Genomic DNA, 18,662 nt, shown 5'->3' with positions numbered 1-18,662 from the left:
AGCCGCCCAGAGTGGCTGGGGAAACCCAGCCAGATGGGCGGGGTATAAATAAATAATAATAATAATAATTATTATTATTATTATTATTGCAACCACTTTGGATTACAACCATTTTGGATTACAACCACGTCAAACCCGGAACCTGTTTTGGTTTACAACCAGACCTCCAGAACGGATTATGGTTGTAAACCAAGGTACCACTGTATTGGTAGTTCTTGTATGTACAAGTATGGGTTTGTGTATGGGAGCTTCTCCCTGAGATAACTTGGGAAGGGCTGTAGCTCAGTGGTGGACCATCTGCTTTGAATTTAAACAGTCCCAGAGTCAGTTCTCACTATCTCCAGGTAGGGCTGGGTGTTGTCCTCTGTAGGAAACCCTGGAGAGCTGGTGCCAGTCAGTGCAGACAATATTGTGTTAGATGGAACACAACGATCCAACAGGAGGCAATGATGGCCACCAAATCAGATGGCTTTAAAAGAGGTTTGGGCAAATTCAAGGAGCATAATGCCGTCAATGACTACTACCTATGACAGCTATGCTCTGCCTCCATGGTTGGAGGCAATAATACTTCTGAATGCCAGTTTCTGGAAACAGCAGGAGGGGAGAGTGCAGTTGTGCTTGGGTGTTGCTTGCCAGTCTCCCACAGGCATCTGGTTGGCAACTGAGAACAGGGTGCTGGACTAGATGGGTGATTGGCCTGATATGTCAGGCTCATCTGTGTTCTTTTGTGTGGCTCGATATAAAGCAGCTTTCTATGTTGTTGAACTTTACTCAGAACATTTCTGTGTTCGTGTTTTCAAATAATTACAAATAATTATTTCTCTTTCTCTTTTTTTATTTTTGTGTTTATCTGCAGAATGGGTGCATGTCGTTGGTGCACCTCTGATGATTCAGTCATCAACCTGCTAAAAAGTTATGCTTCCTCTACATTGCCTGCAAATGAATTTGCTTCAGCCAATAATGACCTCTGTTACTGCATAGAGTGTGTGGATGAGTACCATAAAGCAAAGGATGAGTTGCCATCCTTCCATGAGGTAATTTGCTTTGATTGATAGCCCACTATATCCTGGCTGTGTTGGGGCTGGCTGATGACAGAGACAGTCATAGCAGATTTGGGCAGGCAGAAGGCCAGTAGTTATTTGATAGCTTCAGGGGTGGGTAGCTTGATTCAGCTGGTGGTAGAGGTTGGTGGGGTTGCTCACCTGAAGTCGCAGTGATGTCATCAGGTGACTCATTCCCCCCTCCCCTATGTGATGTGCAGCACTTTGAAGCCGCAACAACAACAAAATATTGGGGGTGCCAAACAAATCTCTTCCTTACCTTCCTCCCGCCTGCTGAAATCTGCTTTGGGCTGTAAAGTGGGTGGTAGCCACCCTGGTGTATGATCCTAAGAACTGGCTTAAAACAAGATCTCCAATTAAAAAAAGACAGCCCACATGACTGCCCCCTGGAGAGCTGATGGTCAAGCAGAGCAGGCAATACGTGGATAAATGGGCCAGTGATACAAAGCTGGTTTATATGTAAGAAATAGGATCTGTAAAGGTGCCCTTAGGAATGTAAGCACTGCGCAGTTCCAGCTCACTTAGAATAATAATAATAATTTATTATTTATACCCCGCCCATCTGGCTGGGTTTCCCCAGCCACTTGGGGCAGCTCCCAATCGGATATTAAAAACACAATACAGCATTAAACATTAAAAACTTCCCTAAACAGGGCTGCCTTCAGATGTCTTTTCCTTGACCTCTGATGGGAGGGCGTTCCACAGGGCAGGCACCTCTCCTGAGAAGGCCCTCTGCCTGGTTCCCTGTAACCTCACTTCTTGCAGTGAGGGAACCGCCAGAAGGCCCTTGGCGTTGGATCTCAGTGTCCGGGCTGAACGATGGGGTTGGAGACGCTCCTTCTGGACACAGAATTGACCTGCGCCTCCATGGACAGCTGTGAGTCCAAAATGACTCCCAGGCTGCACACCTGGTCCTTCAGGGGCACAGTTAACCCATTCAGGACCAGGGAGTCCCCCCCCCGCCCGCCCCCCCAACAGTACTTCTGTCTTGTCAGGATTCAACCTCAATCTGTTAGCCGCCATCCATCCTCCAACCGCCTCCAGACACTCTCACAGGACCTTCACCGCCTTCACTGGTTCTGATTTAAGAGAGAGGTAAAGCTGGGTATCATCTGCATCCTGCATACACCCAGCCCAACCCCCCTGATGATCTCCCAGCGGCTTCATATAGATATAAAAAAGCACGGGGGAGAGGACGGAACCCTGAGGCACCCCACAAGTGAGAGCCCAAGGGTCTGAACATTCATGTTCATCTCCACTTTCTGGACACAGCCCAGGAGAAAGGAGCAGAACCACTGTATGACAGTGCCCCCAGCTCCCAGCCCCTCTAGACGGTCCAGAAGGATGTTATGGTCGATGGTAACAAAGGCGGCTGAGAGATCCAGCAGAACTAGGAAACAGCTCTCACCTTTGTCCCTAGCCCGCCGGAGATCATCGACCAGCGCGATCAAGGCAGTTTCAGTCCCCTGATGAGGCCTGAATCCCGATTGGAAGGGATCCAAATGGTTCGCATCCTCCAGGCGTGCTTGGAGTTGTTCAGCAACCACTCGCTCAATCACCTTGCCCAAGAATGGAAGATTTGAGACTGGGCGATAGTTGGCCATATTGACTGGGCCTAGAGATGTTTTTTTAAGAAGCAGTTTAATGACCGCCTCTTTCAGTGGGTCTGGGAAGGCTCCCTCACAGAGAGAAGCATTCACCACCCCGCAGAGCCCATCGCCCAGCCCTTCCCGGCTCGGTTTTATTAGCCAGGATGGGCAAGGATCAAGGAGTCAGGTGGTTGGTTTCACTCGTCCAAGCAGCCTGTCCACATTCTCGGAGGTAACAGATTGGAATTGATCCCATATAACATGACTAGACAGGACTCCAGCACTCTCCCGCCCTGGCCCTGCTCCCACGGTGGAGTCTACCTCCTTCCGAATCTGAGCGACTTCATCTGCAAAAAACTTTGCAAAAGCATTGCAGGAGACCTTGGGGTCCCTACCAGGCCCCGGTGACGAAGGTGGTTTCAATAGATTGCCAACCACCTGAAAGAGTCTCCTGCTGCTGTTTTCTGCAGATGCAGTAGAGGTAGTGAAGAAGGTCCTTTTCGCCGTCGCCACTTGGCAGGCTTGACGTTGAGCTCTAACCTGTGTCCGATCCGATTCAGAATGAGTTTTCCGCCACCGGCGCTCTAGCCATCTCAACGATTGTTTCACTGCCCTCAGATCCGGGGAAAACCACAGGGCTGTCTGGGCTCCATGCAATCGGAGAGGGCGCTTTGGAGCCAGGCAGTCAATAGCCCTGGTTAACTCCGGATTCCAACGGGAATCAGCTGAAAGGCCATCAACATGGGATAAAACATCCCCTACCACTCACTGGAAGCCATTTGGATCCATTAAGTGGTGGGGGCGGACCATCCAAATTGGTCCCACCTCCCTGCAGAGGGGAAGGGTCGCGGAGAAGTCCAGTTGCACCAGGAAGTGATCTGACCATTGGCACAGAATAAAAGTGTGGTGTAGCTTTTTCTGGGGGTGATGCACTTGCTCACTTAAACTTAATGGAGGGGAAAACACAGGGATTTGGACCAGGGAACAGCAATGTGAAAGGAGGGCAGGGATCTGTGAGTGGACAGAAATCTTCCTGTAAGACCTATTGCAGTCGTTAAGAGTCGTCAACAGGCTCATCTCAGCTATCTGCCAATCACCCATTCCCACCACCCTTCTGAGTAATACCCCTCCCCACCTTCTCACTATATAGAAGGATCTGGCAACTTCTGTTTCAGTGTATCTGAAGAAGTGTGCTTGCACACGAAAGCTCATACCAAGAACTAACTTAGTTGGTCTTTAAGGTGCTACTGGAAGGAATTTTTTTGTTTTGACTATGGCAGACCAACACGGCTACCTATCTGTAACTGGACAGAAATCTGTTAATGTTAATACATAACATAGCATACATTTAATATTGTTTCAGTTGTGTGTCACAAGCACATTAGCTATATAGCTTGCTGGGTTCTAGCCAACAATGTTTTCCAGGTAGACCCATTGAAATATATATCTGCCTAAATTAGTCATGCCCATTAATCTAAATCGGACTTCAGTTCAGAGAACACTAGATACAATCAACTGCATTTTTTAAAAGTTGCACTCATAAGCTGGCTGCAGCAATTATGAAAGTACCGTATTTTTCGCCCCATAGGACGCACCGCCCTATAGGACGCACCTAGTTTTTTTTTTGGGGGGGGGGGAAATAAAGGAAAAAAAAATATTTCCCCCCCAGGCACGGGGCTGGCGCGGGGGAAGCCCGAGCTTCCCCCGACCCCAGCCCCCAGAAGAGCCTGCTATCCGCAAGCCTAGGGAGCCACGCCGGTCTACCCAGGCTTGCGGACAGCTATGCGAAGCCCGGGCGTGCTGAGGCTTCCTAATGCAGGCAGCTCTGCCAAGCCGCGCCGGGCTCTGGAGGGTCGCGCAGAGCTGCGCGGACCCCGGGAGGGCAGGCAGCTCTGCGCGACCCTCTGGAGGCCGGCGCGGCTTGGCGCCGGGCTCCGGAGAGTCGCGCAGAGCTTCCTGAAGCCTGGAGAGCGAGAGCCTCTCGCTCTCCAGGCTTCAGCGAAAGCCTGTATTCGCCCCATAGGACGCACCCACATTTCCCCTTCATTTTTGGAGTGGAAAAAGTGCGTCCTATAGGGCGAAAAATACAGTAAATTTTCTGCATTTAACTCACTTTGTAAATAAGTCTTTCCTTGTGTGAAAAATAAAATTGCCTGCAAGTCCTTTTCTTCCCCTTGCAACCCTAATGTTTCTCTGTCTCTGTCTGTCTGTCTGTCTCTCTCTCTCTCCCTCTCCTTAAAAAGAAACGCCTGAGTTCCTCTTTGCTTTGAAAACAGCTCAAATTAACTGTTGCTGTTTAGACTTTCAAGTGGGAGCAGCTGCTTAGTTTTGTTTTGTCTCAGTCACCCTTGGTGTAACTCAAAATCTGAATTGCACGAAGCATGATCTAACTAATTAAGTCTGCTTAAGTGTACTATACAAAAAGCTATTACCAGCTGCAAACTTTGGAGGAGTTTTTTCACCATGCCCAGCTTTTTCCTCTCCTCTGTCTCATTCTTCTGGCATACACATTTTAATACTTATCTAACCCTGAAAAAGAGTTCCGGGGAGTGCCAAGACTTGCTGACTACATTCTGACATTTCAGCTTCTTCTAACAACAAGAAAAAAACTAATTAAAGTTGTAATGAATATAAGAAGAGCCTGATGAATCAAGCCAAAGGGGGCCCACCTAGTCCAACATCCTGTTCTCACAGTTAGTTGTGTGAAACCCATCAGCAGGACCCGAGCACAAGAGCCCCCTACCAGTGGCGGAGCGGAGAGCAGGCGGGGGTGGGGCTGGCATGCGCCACCCGCAGCGGTGTGGTACGGCCAGTGCAGGCGGGGGGGGGCAGGTGCGATGGCACCCTGCCGGGATCGCGCTGCCGGGGGCGGTGCGCTCCCCCCCCACTCCTCGTCCTCCACCAGTGCCCCCTACCCTCCTGTAGTTTCCAGCAACTGGTATTCAGAAGCATTACTTCCTCCCAACTGTGGAGACAGATCATAGTCATCATGGCTAGGAGCCATTGATAGCCTTCTCCATGAATTTATCTAATCCTTCTTTTAAAGTCATCCAGGTTGGTGGCAACCACTGCCTCCTGTGAGAGCAAGTTCAATAGTTTAACTATGTGCTGCATGAAGAAGACCTTTCTTTTATTTGTCCTAAATCTTCAAGCATTCAGCTTCATTGGAAGTCCATGAATTCTAGTGTTATCAGAGAGGTAGGAAAACTTTTTTCCATGTCATGCAAACATTTATAAACTCCTACCATGTCACCCCTTACTCGCCTTTTCTTTAAACCAAGAAGTCCCAAACATTGCAACCTTTCTTCATAGGGGAGTCACTCTATTCTTTTCATCATTTTGGTGGCCCTTTTCTGAAGGTTTCCAAACTTTACAATATCATTTTTGAGGTGAAGCAACCAGAGCTGTGCACAGTACAGTGGTACCTTGGTTTAAGAACAGCTTAATTTATGAACAGCTTGATTAAGAATGCTGCAAACCCAGAAGTAGGTGTTTTGGTTTGTGAACTTTGCTTTGGAAGTAGAACATGTTCCGCTTCCTGTTGAGTGTAAATTGAGTCCCCTGCTGCTATGGGAAAGCATGCCTTGGTTTAAGAACGGACTTCCGGAACGGATTAAGTTCGTAAACCAGGGTACCACTGTATTCGGAATGTGGTTGCTCCATAGATTTGTATTGGTGTGCTTGGAATTTTTTTTTCTCTTAATGGACTAACGCTATGCCCTTGTTATTTTAACAATTTTCAAAGAGGTAGCCATGTTACTCTGTTGCAGCCTAAGCAACTAATTTCTTGGTCTTTAGGTGCCACTGGGCTTTCTGGGTTACTGCAGTTTTCTGTTTTTCTTTTGTCTGCCACCTCTTTGCCTTTCTGTTGTATTGCTTCCTTTCCTGTTTGGTTTAATGCTTAAGCGTCTTTTCAGTATTTTGTCTGGCCAGTTAGCCTGACTCATAAAACAGTTTGTTCTTCTTTGCCTGGATCTTCCAGGATCTTGGCTATATATCTTTTCTAAAACCTTGCACAGTTATTGAGAGTCCAAACGTGTGTTTGAAGACTGTGATTGAATTACAAGATGACCAGGGATATGTTTGTGTGGCTGCTGAATAGACTCCATGTAAGTAAAGTACACACCACCATTTGCCAGTGCTGAGCTCCATTCTGTCTTGACCCTTCCATTTGCAGCATTTTTGTGTTGGCACAGCTTTTAAATTTCATGTCTTATTTAAAAATGTCTTCTCTGCCTTTGAAATTGTTACAAAGGAAGCTGTCTTGTAGATAATTAGACCACTGGTCAATATAGCTCAGTATTGAGAGTCTCTCCCAGCCCTGCCTGGAGATGCCTGGGATTGAACCTGGGACCTTGTGCATGCAAATCAGGTGCTCTGAGCTGCAGCCCTTCCCCTTACAGCCCCTGCTGGGAATCTGAGGTGAGAGACCCACATAGCCCATAGTTGCCCCCAGTTCCAGTCACCACCACACAGAGGCAGCTGAAGGTCCAAAAAGTTTACTGATGCAGACGACATTACAGTTCTGGACAGTGCTATATACATACAGCTTGTAGGCTTTCCAGATACTATTGATGTCTAGCAACTTTAACCTGTTGCAGGATCTTAGCCAGACCCAGTTGAATATAGCAGAGCATATGCAGACTTCCAGAAGCAATCAGTTGCAGGCAGGTAGGATCCTCTTCATGGATCACTGCCTTGCCGTGGCGAAGGGGCTTGAATAACTCAGAGAAGCTATGAGCTATGCTGTGCAAGGCCACCCAAGATGGACAGGTCATAGTGGAGAGGTTTGACCAAACGTGATCCACCTGGAGCAGGAACCGGCAAGCCACTCCAGTATCCCTGCCAAGAAAACTTCATGGACAAAGACAACAGGCACATAAAAGTTATGATGCTGGAAGATGAGCGCCTCAGGTCGGAAGGCGTCCAACATGCTACTGAGGAAGAGCGGAGGACAAGTACAAGTAGATTCAGAGCTGATGAAGCGGCTGGGCCAAAGCCGAAAGGACGCTCAGTTGCGGATATGCCTGGAAGCGAAAGGAAAGTCCAATGCTGTAAAGAAAAATATTGTATAGGAATCTGGAATGTAAGAACCATGAACCAGGGTAAGTTGGATGTGGTCAAAAATGAGATGGCAAGAATAAATATTGACATCCTGGGCATCAGTGAACTAAAATGGACGGGAATGGGCGAATTCAGTTCGGATGACCATCATATCTACTACTGTGGGCAAGAATCCCGTAAAAGAAATGGAGTGGCCCTCATAGTCAACAAAAGAGTGGCAAAAGCTGTACTGGGATGCAATCTCAAAAATGATAGAATGATCTCGATACGAATCCAAGGCAGACCTTTTAACATCACAGTAATCCAAGTTTATGCACCAACCACTGGTGCTGAAGAAACTGAAATTGAGCAATTCTATGAAGACTTACAACACCTTATAGAAGTGACACCAAAGAAGGATGTTCTTCTCATTATAGGGGATTGGAATGCTAAAGTAGGGAATCAAGAGATAAAAGGAACAACTGGCAAGTTTGGCCTTGGAGATCAAAACGAAGCAGGGCAAAGGCTAATAGAGTTCTGTCAAGAGAACAAGCTGGTCATCAGAAACACACTTTTCCAACAACACAAGAGACGACTCTACACATGGACATCACCAGATGGGCAGCATCGAAACCAGATTGATTATATTCTCTGCAGCCAAAGATGGAGAAGCTCTATACAGTCAGCAAAAACAAGACCTGGAGCTGACTGTGGCTCAGATCATCAGCTTCTTATAGCAAAATTCAAGCTTAAACTGAAGAAAGTAGGAAAAACCACTGGGCCGGTAAGATACAATCTAAGTCAAATCCCTTATGAATACACAGTGGAAGTGAGGAACAGGTTTAAAGATTTAGATTTGGTGGACAGAGCGCCTGAAGAACTATGGATGGAGGCTCGTAACATTATACAGGAGGCAGCAAGGAAAACCATCCCAATGAAAAGGAAATGCAAGAAAGCAAAGTGGCTGTCCAACGAGGCCTTACAAATAGCGGGGGAGAGAAGGCAAGCAAAATGCGAGGGAGATAGTGAAAGATACAGGAAATTGAATGCAGATTTCCAAAAAATAGCAAGGAGAGACAAGAGGGCCTTCTTAAACAAGCAATGCAAAGAAATAGAGGAAAGCAATAGAATGGGAAGAAGCAGAGATCTGTTCAAGAAAATTGGAGATATGAAAGGAACATTTCGTACAAAGATTACCATAATAAAAGACAAAAGTGGAAAGGACCTAACAGAAGCAGAAGACATCAAGAAGAGGTGGCAAGAATACACGGAGGAATTATACCACAAAGATATGGATGTCTCGTACACCCCAGGTAGTGTGGTTGCTGACCTTGAGCCAGACAGCCTATGGCAAGTTCTTAAAGAACTGGGAGTGCCTCATCTGTCTCCTGAGAAATCTCTATGTGGGACAAGAAGCTACAGTTAGAACTGGATATGGAACAACTGATTGGTTCAAAATTGGGAAAGGAGTACGACAAGGCTGTACATGGTCTCCCTGCTTATTTAACTTATATGCAGAATTCATCATGCGAAAGGCTGGGCTGGATGAGATTGCCGGAAGAAATATCAACAACCTCAGATATCAGGTTACATACGCTTCAGGTTACTGACTCCGCTAACCCAGAAATAGTGCTTCAGGTTAAGAACTTTGCTTCAGGATGAGAACAGAAATTGTGCTTCGGCAGTGCGGCGGCAGCAGGAGGCCCCATTAGCTAAAGTGGTGCTTCAGGTTAAGACCAGTTTCAGGTTAAGAACGGACCTCTGGAACGAATTAAGTACTTAACCCGAGGTACCACTGTACAAGGCTAAGATGCTTCCTTTCTCCCAACAGCTTCACGGGCCCAGAGTGTTCCTGATAAGCATCACCAGTCTCCTCCTCAAAATACCCAAACAGAGAGACAGTCTTTAGACAGTCAGGGATTTGAGGTTAGAGTAGGAAAAGGTTTTTGGTTGCTGCACTTCTGCATTGTTACTTGATTTAACTTTTGGCCCAGTATTTAGTTCTAGTTTTTCTGGTATACTGCTGCATTATTTCCTCTTTCTAGTCCCAGCTTTTGCCTTCTCTTTGAGAGAAGATAGAATTTAATGATTTCAAACACCCATCCCTTCATTATTTTGTTGTTCAGTCTAACTTTTGAGCTGCCATCCTGTGTTGGGGATTGGCTTAGGAACAGTTGTCTTTCATTTTTTTTTCAGTCTCTCTTTTCTCATTACAGAAGTCAGGTTAATTTTGTTTTTTGATTTCATATTGTTTCCTTTGTTCTCTGGTGATGCTCAGACAAAACTATTTTCACTTTTAAAGCTATTTTTTACTCTAATGTATTAACTGGATTAATTTTCCCTGGGCTTCCTTTGCTGGGTTGATTTAAACTTCTGCTTTGAATAGTTAGCTGTTTTTCTTTTTCTCCCTTTGGAAACCTAATATACTTTTAGGGGGGTGGTGGAGGAGGAAGGCCAGGAGCAGAATTGTCTCAGCAATAACTAATTTTGCCTGCTCTAATCAATGCATGTCACCATATGCTTTAATACAGTTTTATTTCACATTTAATTCACAGGCTAATTATTATACTCTTCTTTTCTGTGAAGATGCTGTTCCTTAATTTTTCTTACCCCTAAATTTCATTGGGCTGTAGCCAATGTTAGTCCCACTCAGAGTAAACCCATTGAACTTTATGAACATGACTGGTGTACATTAATTTAAATGTGTCTACTCTGAGTAGAGTGAAGTCAAGTGGGCCTTAGAAAGCACTGCAAATAACAAGGCCAGTGGAAGTGATGGTATTCCAGCTGAACTATTTAACTTTTTAAATGATGATGCTGTTAAGGTGCTACACTCAATATGCCAGCAAGTTTGGAAAACTCATCAGTGACCAGAGGATTGGAGAAGATCAGTCTACATCCCAATCCCCAAGAAGGGCAGTGCCAAAGAATGCTCTAACTACCGCACAATTGCACTCATTTCACACGCTAGCAAGGTTATGCTTAAAATTCTACAAGGTAGGCTCAAGCAGTATGTGGACCGAGAACTCCCAGAAGTGCAAGCTGGATTTCGAAGGGGCAGAGGAACCAGAGACCAAATTGCAAACCTGCGCTGGATTATGGAGAAAGCTAGAGAGTTCCAGAAAGACATCTACTTCTGCTTCATTGACTATGCAAAAGCCTTTGACTGTGTTGACCACAGCAAACTATGGCAAGTTCTTAAAGAAATGGGAGTGCCTGATCACCTCATCTGTCTGCTGAGAAATCTCTATGTGGGACAAGAAGCTACAGTTAGATCTGGATATGGAACAACTGATTGGTTCAAAATTGGGAAAGGAGTACGACAAGGCTGTATATTGTCTCCCTGCTTATTTAACTTATATGCAGAATTCATCATGCGAAAGGCTGGGCTGGATGAGATTGCCGGAAGAAATATGAACAACCTCAGATATGCAGATGACACAACCTTGATGGCAGAAAGTGAGGAGGAATTAAAGAACCTTTTATTGAGGGTAAAAGAGGAGAGCGCAAAACATGGTCTGAAACTCAACATCCAAAAAACGAAGATCATGGCCACTGGTCCCATCACCTCCTGGCAAATAGAAGGGGAAGAAATGGAGGCAGTGAGAGATTTTACTTTCTTGGGCTCCATCACTGCAGATGGTGACAGCAGCCACAAAATTAAAAGACGCCTGGATACAACCTAATTATGCATAATGTACTTTTGCTTTCTTTTATCCTATATAATTCCTTGTGAGTTATACTTCTATAGCCAAGAAGCTTGAATGCAGTCATTTTTTATCTGTTGTGGTGTATATTTATATATATATATATGAAATAAATGATTCTGATTTATTCCTTCTTAAAACTGACGTGTTCTCTCTGGTTGTTGCCACTTGACCATTTAAGGCTTTTGAACAGAGATCTTCCTCAGTCTGCATCTCTATTGGAATAGCTTTTAGATCTTTTAATTATTTTATCACTTGTGTGTTTGGTGCCCTGGGTTCCTTTTGGGAGGAAGAGGGGGATATAAATTTAATAAATAATAATCTACAGATTCTGTTGTTTTCAGCTGGTGTCTTAGGACAGCAGAGTCAGTTGCTCTCTCTCTGTTCTAGAATTTTATAGGGTTCTCCCCCCCCCCCATTGCAGATCCTGTGCAAGCTTGAAATCACTCGCCTTATTACCCACTTTGAGAAATCAATGCAGGAGGAAGATGACAGTGACCTCTTCATTGTAGACAAAGATGGGGAAACGCAACTGTGCCATTATACGGATTCCAACTTTGAGGAGAACCTCAGAGTGCCATTGTTGGAAATGCTGAAGTACCCCTACCTGTTACTTCATGAACGTCTCAGTGAGTATCTGGTGGCACCTGAACATGATCCAGTTCTCCCCCTGCATTAGTGGTTCAATAAAAGCAGCTATGGAAAGTCTTCTCAGAATACAGCTGGAGGTGATACGTTGACTGGGATTTGTTTTTTTGTTTTACTATCCCCCCCCCCAAAAAAAACCTATTACAAAAGGAGTATTATTTTTATTTATAGAATATATATTCTGCTGCTCATCTAGGGTTGTCACCTTTGGTTGGGCAAAATATGGGACTGGGGGGGGGGGGCTAAAATTACTTTACCTGATGCAGAATGAAATGACTTCAAAGCAATCAATCAATGTTATTACGGCAAACAGCCAGCATACTAAACCAGAATTTCTGCATAATTCTCTACATAAGCAATAAAAATGTTAAATATGGGGTTTAACAATCAATATACTAATTGAATGTACTTAAAATGTGTGTTTAGAGGAATAAAATACCATAAAAGTTTAAAAGAATAGGAGTTTTAACTAAGAACTGTAGCAGTATATAACATTTTATGCAGCTGTGTAATCTTTTGCTTTCTTTGACTTATGGCTATTGCATAAAATCTAGCTACATTTCCAATGCTGGTCATACTCATAGGGAAGACCCAATGAAATTTATAGAGCTAAGTTAGCAATACACATTAATTTCAATGACTCATATCCTCCACACATGCTGAATTTCTGCCTGTCAGATGAATGGTAAATGTAGAACCCCAGCCAAAGAAAGAAAGAGAGCAACAAATTCTGTTTCTCTTCCTAACAGAGCTTTGCCTCCAACGTCCCTTTCTATATAGCTGCTAATGCCAATTCATTCACACACACACACACACACACACATATGCCTCATAGTCAGACAAGTTCATCCAACCACTAGGGTTACATCTTTTCTTGTCACATATTTGTTAAAAAGCTTTCATGTGTTATCTATAGGCATTCATAGAATCATAGAAATGTAGAGTTGGAAGGGACCCTGAGCGTCATTTAGTGCTATACCACTGTTCTTCCTCAGCTAGCAAAATGTACAGTGGTACCTCGGGTTAAGAACTTAATTCGTTCCGGAGGTCTCTTCTTAACCTGAAACTGTTCTTGACCTGAAGCACTACTTTAGCTACTTTACTGCCGCTGCGCCGCCGGCATGCGATTTCTGTTCTTATCCTGAAGTAAAGTTCTTAACCCGAGGTACTAATAATATAATAATAATAACTTATTATTTATACCCCGCCCATCTGGATGAGTTTCCCCAGCCACTCTGGGCGGCTTCCAATCAAGTGTTAAAAACAATACAGCATTAACTATTAAAAACTTCCCTAAACAGGGCTGCCTTCAGATCTCTTTTAAAGAGAAGATAGCTGCTTATTTCCTTCACATCTGAAGGGAGGGCGTTCCACAGGGCGGGCGCCAATACCGAAAAGGCCCTCTATTTGGTTCCCTGTAACCTCACTTCTCGCAATGAGGGAACCGCCAGAAGGCCCTCGGCGCTGGATCTCAGTGTCCGGGCTGAACGATGGGGGTGGAGACGCTCCTTCAGGTATACTGGACCAAGGCCGTTTAAGGCTTTAAAGGTCAGCAACAACTCTTTGAATTGTGCTTGGAAGCGTACTGGGAGCCAATGCAGATCTCTCAGGACCGGTGTTAGGTGGTCCCGGCGGCCACTCCCAGTCACCAGTCTAGCTGCCGCATTCTGGATTAATTGCAGTTTCCGGGTCACCTTCAAAGGTAGCCCCACGTAGAGCGCATTGCAGTAGTCCAAGCGGGAGATAACCAGAGCATGCACCACTCTGGCGAGACAGTCCGCGGGCAGGTAGGGTCTCAGCCTGCATACCAGGTGGAGCTGGTAGACAGCCGCCCTGGACACAGAATTAACCTGCACCTCCATGGACAGCTGTGAGTCCAAAATGACTCCCAGGCTGCGCCCCTGGTCCTTCAGGGGCACAGTTACCCCATTCAGGACCAGGGAGTCCCCCCCACCCGCCCCCCCAAACAGTACTTCTGTCTTGTCAGGATTCAACCTCAATCTGTTAGCCGCCATCCATCCTCCAACCGCCTCCAGGCACTCACACAGGACCTTCACCGCCTTCACTGGTTCTGATTTAAAAGAGAGGTAGAGCTCGGTATTAGTAGAGCTGGGTACTATTTCTGGGTTAGCGGAGTCTGTAACCTGAAGCGTCTGTAACCTGAAGCTTCTGTAACCCGAGGTACCACTGTATTGGGCAAACCAAGTCCTGCCTATTTAAACAGACAGGAATAGCTTCCCTAAGCAGGTCACCATTTGGAGTTTCACCATTTGTCTAGAGGAAAGTAACTCAGTTCTAGCGATTCTGCCAGTCTCTGCTTCCTCTTCCTCCATTTGTAATCTAAGGGGTAGCAAGGTTGGTCTGCAATACAGGGGTATAAGAAGTGTTGAAAAAAATGATGACTTTTTAAAAATCCCACAACCAGTTCTAACAATTGTAGGTGACATGTGCCATCATAAAATATGCATTTAGTTCTGTGTGTGAGAAGGGCGGGGGGAAGCATCTTTCAAAAACAATTAATTGGCAGGATTAATAGAGGATACCAGGATTAACAGAAGACATCAGTGATCACTTGTATTCACACAGACCAGAGCTGCTGCTTTTGGGACAAAACACTAATAATAAAAAGGTAGTGGATCAAAACCAAGAAAGCCCCCTTCCCCAAATGCCTGACCATGTGATTCATTTTGCAAACAAAACAAAGCTAAGCTAAACACACTCCTTTCTGAACTTCATGAAACGGCGAGTCAGGTATCTCCCTTAAGACGCTTTATAGGATAAAACCATCTGCATAGTGACTGTTCCTGTTCTATGATTCTTTGAGGATGACTTTCATCTTATGCAGGGATCATTTGCCTTCATATTATGGTGGTTCCAACAGCCCTAACATTTGGCGTTCTCTTTTTTAAATTGTTAGGTGAGCTGTGTGTGGAGGCTCTTTGTAAAATGGAGGAAATCAACTGCTCCTACCAGGTGGCTGGGAAACACCCTGGGATCTATCTGCTCATGGTACATCCTAATGAAGTGGTGAGCTGCTTTAATTTCCTTTTTCCGGTTATTCTTTTCTTCCTTTTCAGTTTTGCTACGTAGGATTAAGCTGTCCTAAACAGATGACAGATGAAATAGATCCTCCTTGACACAGTGCACAGTTAAACTATGGAACTTGCTCCCACACACTGGCATGTGGTCAATGGACATGGGGGACTAGGCTAGTCCCCTTAATCAGAGGTTTTCAACATGTGTGCCTTCATAGTCTGAAGCAATAATGCTTCTGATTGCCAGTTGCTGGAAACCACAGGAACGTGGATGCTCTTGTGCTTGGGTCCTGCTTGTGGGTTTCCCACTGGGGCATCAGGCTGGACACTCTGAGAAGAGGTTATAACAACAACAACAGCAGCAACAACAACAACAACAACAACAACAACTATTTATTTATTTATTTATTTATTCATTCATTCATTCATTCCCCACCCATCTGGCTGGGTTTCCCCAGCCACTCGGGACGGGTCCCAACAGAATATTGAAAACACGATAAAACATCAAACATTAAAAACTTCCCTAAACAGGGGTGCCTTCAGATGTCTTCTAAAAGTCAGATAGTTGTTTATTTCCTTGACATTTGATGGGAGGGCATTCCACAGGGTGGGCACCACCACTGAGAAGGCCCTCTGCCTGGTTCCCTGTAACCTCACTTCTCGCAAGGAGGGAACCGCCAGAAGGCCCTCGGAGCTGGACCTCAGTGTCCGGGCTGAAAGATGGGGGTGGAGACGCTCCTTCAGGTATACTGGACCAAGGCCGTTTAGGGCTTTAAAGGTCAGCAACAACTCTTCGAATTGTGCTCGGGAACATTCTGGGAGCCAATGTAGGTCTTTCAGGACCAGTGTTATTTGGTCTCGGCGGCCACTCCCAGTCACCAGTCTAGCTGCTGCATTCTGGATTTGTTGTAGTTTCCGGGTCACCATCAAAGGTAGCCCCACATAGAGCATATTGCAGTAGTCCAAGCAGGAGATAACTAGAGCATGCATCACTCTTGCAAGACAGTCCACGGGCAGGTAGGGTCTCAGCCTGCATACCAGATGGAGCTGGTAGGCAGCTGCCCTGGACACAGAAATGACCTGCGCCTCCATGGACAGTTGTGAGTCCAAAATGACTCCCAGGCTGTGCCCCTGGTCCTGCAGGGGCACAGTTGCCCCATTCAGGACCAGGGAGTCCTCCACACCCACCCACCCCCTGTCCCCACAAAACAGTATTTCTGTCTTGTCAGGATTCAACCTCAATCTGTTAGCCGCCACCCATCCTGCAACCGCCTCCAGACACTCACACAGGACCTTCACTGCCTTCACTGGTTCTGATTTGAGAGAGGTAGAGCTAGGTAACATTTGCATACTGATGAACACATAGCCCAAACCCCCTGATGATCTCTCCCAGAGGCGTCATATAGATGTTAAAAAACATGGGGGAGAGGACAGAGCCCTGAGGCACCCCACAAGTGAGAGCCCAAGTTTCTGAACACTCATCCCCCAACACCACTTTCTGGACACGGGCCAGGAGGAAGGAGCAGAACCACTGTATAACAGTGCTCCCAGCTCCCAGCCCCTCTAGATGGCCCAGAAGAATGTCTTGGTTGATGGTATCAAAGTTTGCCCTGCGCCTTTGGGGGAAGCAGCCAGTGCCTGCCCGCCCACCCTGAACCCATCTCAGGGTGGTAGATTACTGCCAGTTTTTTATATTGGATCGTAGATCACAGCCTACTTGAAGATAGACATGCCTGCCCTAGGATAACCAAACTAGGTGTCTCCAGGAGAACATCTGCTATGACTTGAAGCAGCTTGGGCAGGGAATCCTTGGTGCAGCGGGGAAGTCGGTACACCAAAAGAAATCCTGTACTGCCCCTATTGCCCAACTTCCAGAACATGCACTCAGTAAACTGGGTCTTCCCAATAGGACGCCCGGTGTACACTAATGACTTCCTAAAAATCACTGCAACCCCCCCTCCCCACCCATATGACCTGGGTTGCTGTGGGTAAGAGAAACCTGGTGGACAAGCAGCGAGAAGGACAGGCCCATCTGCTTCATCCAACCAAGTCAGGTTACACATGCCAGGTCAAGTCCTCCATACTGGAGTAGATAGATGGGCCTGTTAGAACACGCTTCCTGCAAAAGGATGGTTGCTTCAAGATTGCATTACTACAATGCACTCTATGTGTGACATTCCTTGCGCTTGATCCAGAAGCTGCAGTTAGTGCAGAATGGTGCATCATGGTTGCTGACAGGAATGAGACCGTGTCAGCATATAACACCTATGCTCACATACCTGCACTGGTTGCCCATTTGGTATATAAAACACTGAACAGCTTGCAACCAGTTTACTTGAGAGATGGCCTTACCCCATATATGCCCATTTGACTGCTTCAGTCTGCAGAACTGACACCGATACAGGTGTCACATAATACTCGTTCTGCCGTTGAAGGAAATCAATCTTTTAGCATGGCAGCACCTACACTTTGGGGCTCCCTGCCTACTAACATTACTGTACTCTTTTCAGCACCTGCTAAAAGCCAAGAAGAACACCATTCCAAAAATGAGTTTGACGATTCCCTTGCCTTTGATGAAAAGAGACACTTAAACTCTTTTTTAGCCCTCCCTTACCAGTCACAGGAAGAAATCATTAGCAGAACGACTTCCTTACAATACACCCTTATTCACTTTCGGCCTCCAGAGAAAGCTAATACAATCACGGATCAAATTATGGAAATAATGTCTAACCAACACAGAGGTAAACAAAGGGAAGAGGTGGAGAACCCCCCCCCCATAAACAAAGATAATCAAATTGATAAGGAACACCCTCCTATCAGAGAGTATAACTATGCTGTCCCTTCAAGTTATTCTATAACCTCTGTTGAATGGCTCCAAAGAAGATTTCTTAATCTGGAAGAATTAGCTCTCCCTGACCTGAAATCAACCACCCAAATTCTAACTACTAAAAAGGAGTTCTCTAATCCTTTGATAGGAGGCGGGTCTGTGTTTGTGGACAAAGTTGGGGAATCAAATCAAATTGTAGAACTGGATTGATATAATGATTCTTGTAATGAACAGTTCAATAGAGTTTTCAGCACCCAGTGCCACACAAACCTGGGGGGGACACACACACACACACATGAAGTTCAAGCCTTGTCTGACTATGAAGTTATAACTCCAATAAGGAATTCAGCAGGCCAGCCGCACAATCAACCTGTCCTCAACAATACATGCAAGGTCTTATCATGGAATGTGGCAGGATGGTCCCCCAAGTTAGAAGATATGAATTTTAAAGAATTCTGCATAAATTTTGATATTCTCTGCCTACAAGAAACTTAATAAAAACATTCCTTCCAGTAGCACCTTAGAGACTAACTAAGTTAGTTATTGGTATGAGCTTTCGTGTGCATGCACACTTCTTCAGAACATTATCTGTTGCTGGAATTCAGAAGCTGACAAAGACTTGACCAGCAATGAACTTTTTATTGCTTCACACACAGAGATAGCCAGACACACTCCACATTAGTAAGTTGCAGGATTGAGTTTCCGACTTCTCCTTCCCTCATTTAAGCCTCCCTCCCGGCAGCCTTCTGTGA

The 18,662-nt window shown here is 45.6% G+C and overlaps 1 protein-coding gene across 2 annotated transcripts in view; it reads left to right on the top strand.

Moving 5' to 3' along the window:
* The window catches only part of LOC308467711 (putative helicase senataxin), a 228,626-nt gene that overhangs the window by 26,217 nt on the left and 183,747 nt on the right, over nucleotides 1–18,662 (top strand). For both annotated transcript variants that reach the window (XM_080989412.1, XM_080989411.1), the window contains exons 2-4: nucleotides 857–1,034; nucleotides 11,825–12,029; nucleotides 14,966–15,075. In XM_080989412.1, the coding sequence (XP_080845538.1) occupies nucleotides 858–1,034; nucleotides 11,825–12,029; nucleotides 14,966–15,075 (492 nt within the window). In that variant the 5' untranslated portion in view covers nucleotide 857. The remainder of the gene's footprint in view (nucleotides 1–856; nucleotides 1,035–11,824; nucleotides 12,030–14,965; nucleotides 15,076–18,662) is intronic.

The sequence above is a fragment of the Podarcis pityusensis genome (genome assembly GCF_964106645.2).
Source record: "Podarcis pityusensis genome assembly, chromosome: W".
Lineage (NCBI taxonomy): Eukaryota > Metazoa > Chordata > Lepidosauria > Squamata > Lacertidae > Podarcis > Podarcis pityusensis.
This window is presented reverse-complemented; position numbering and strand designations above follow the sequence as displayed.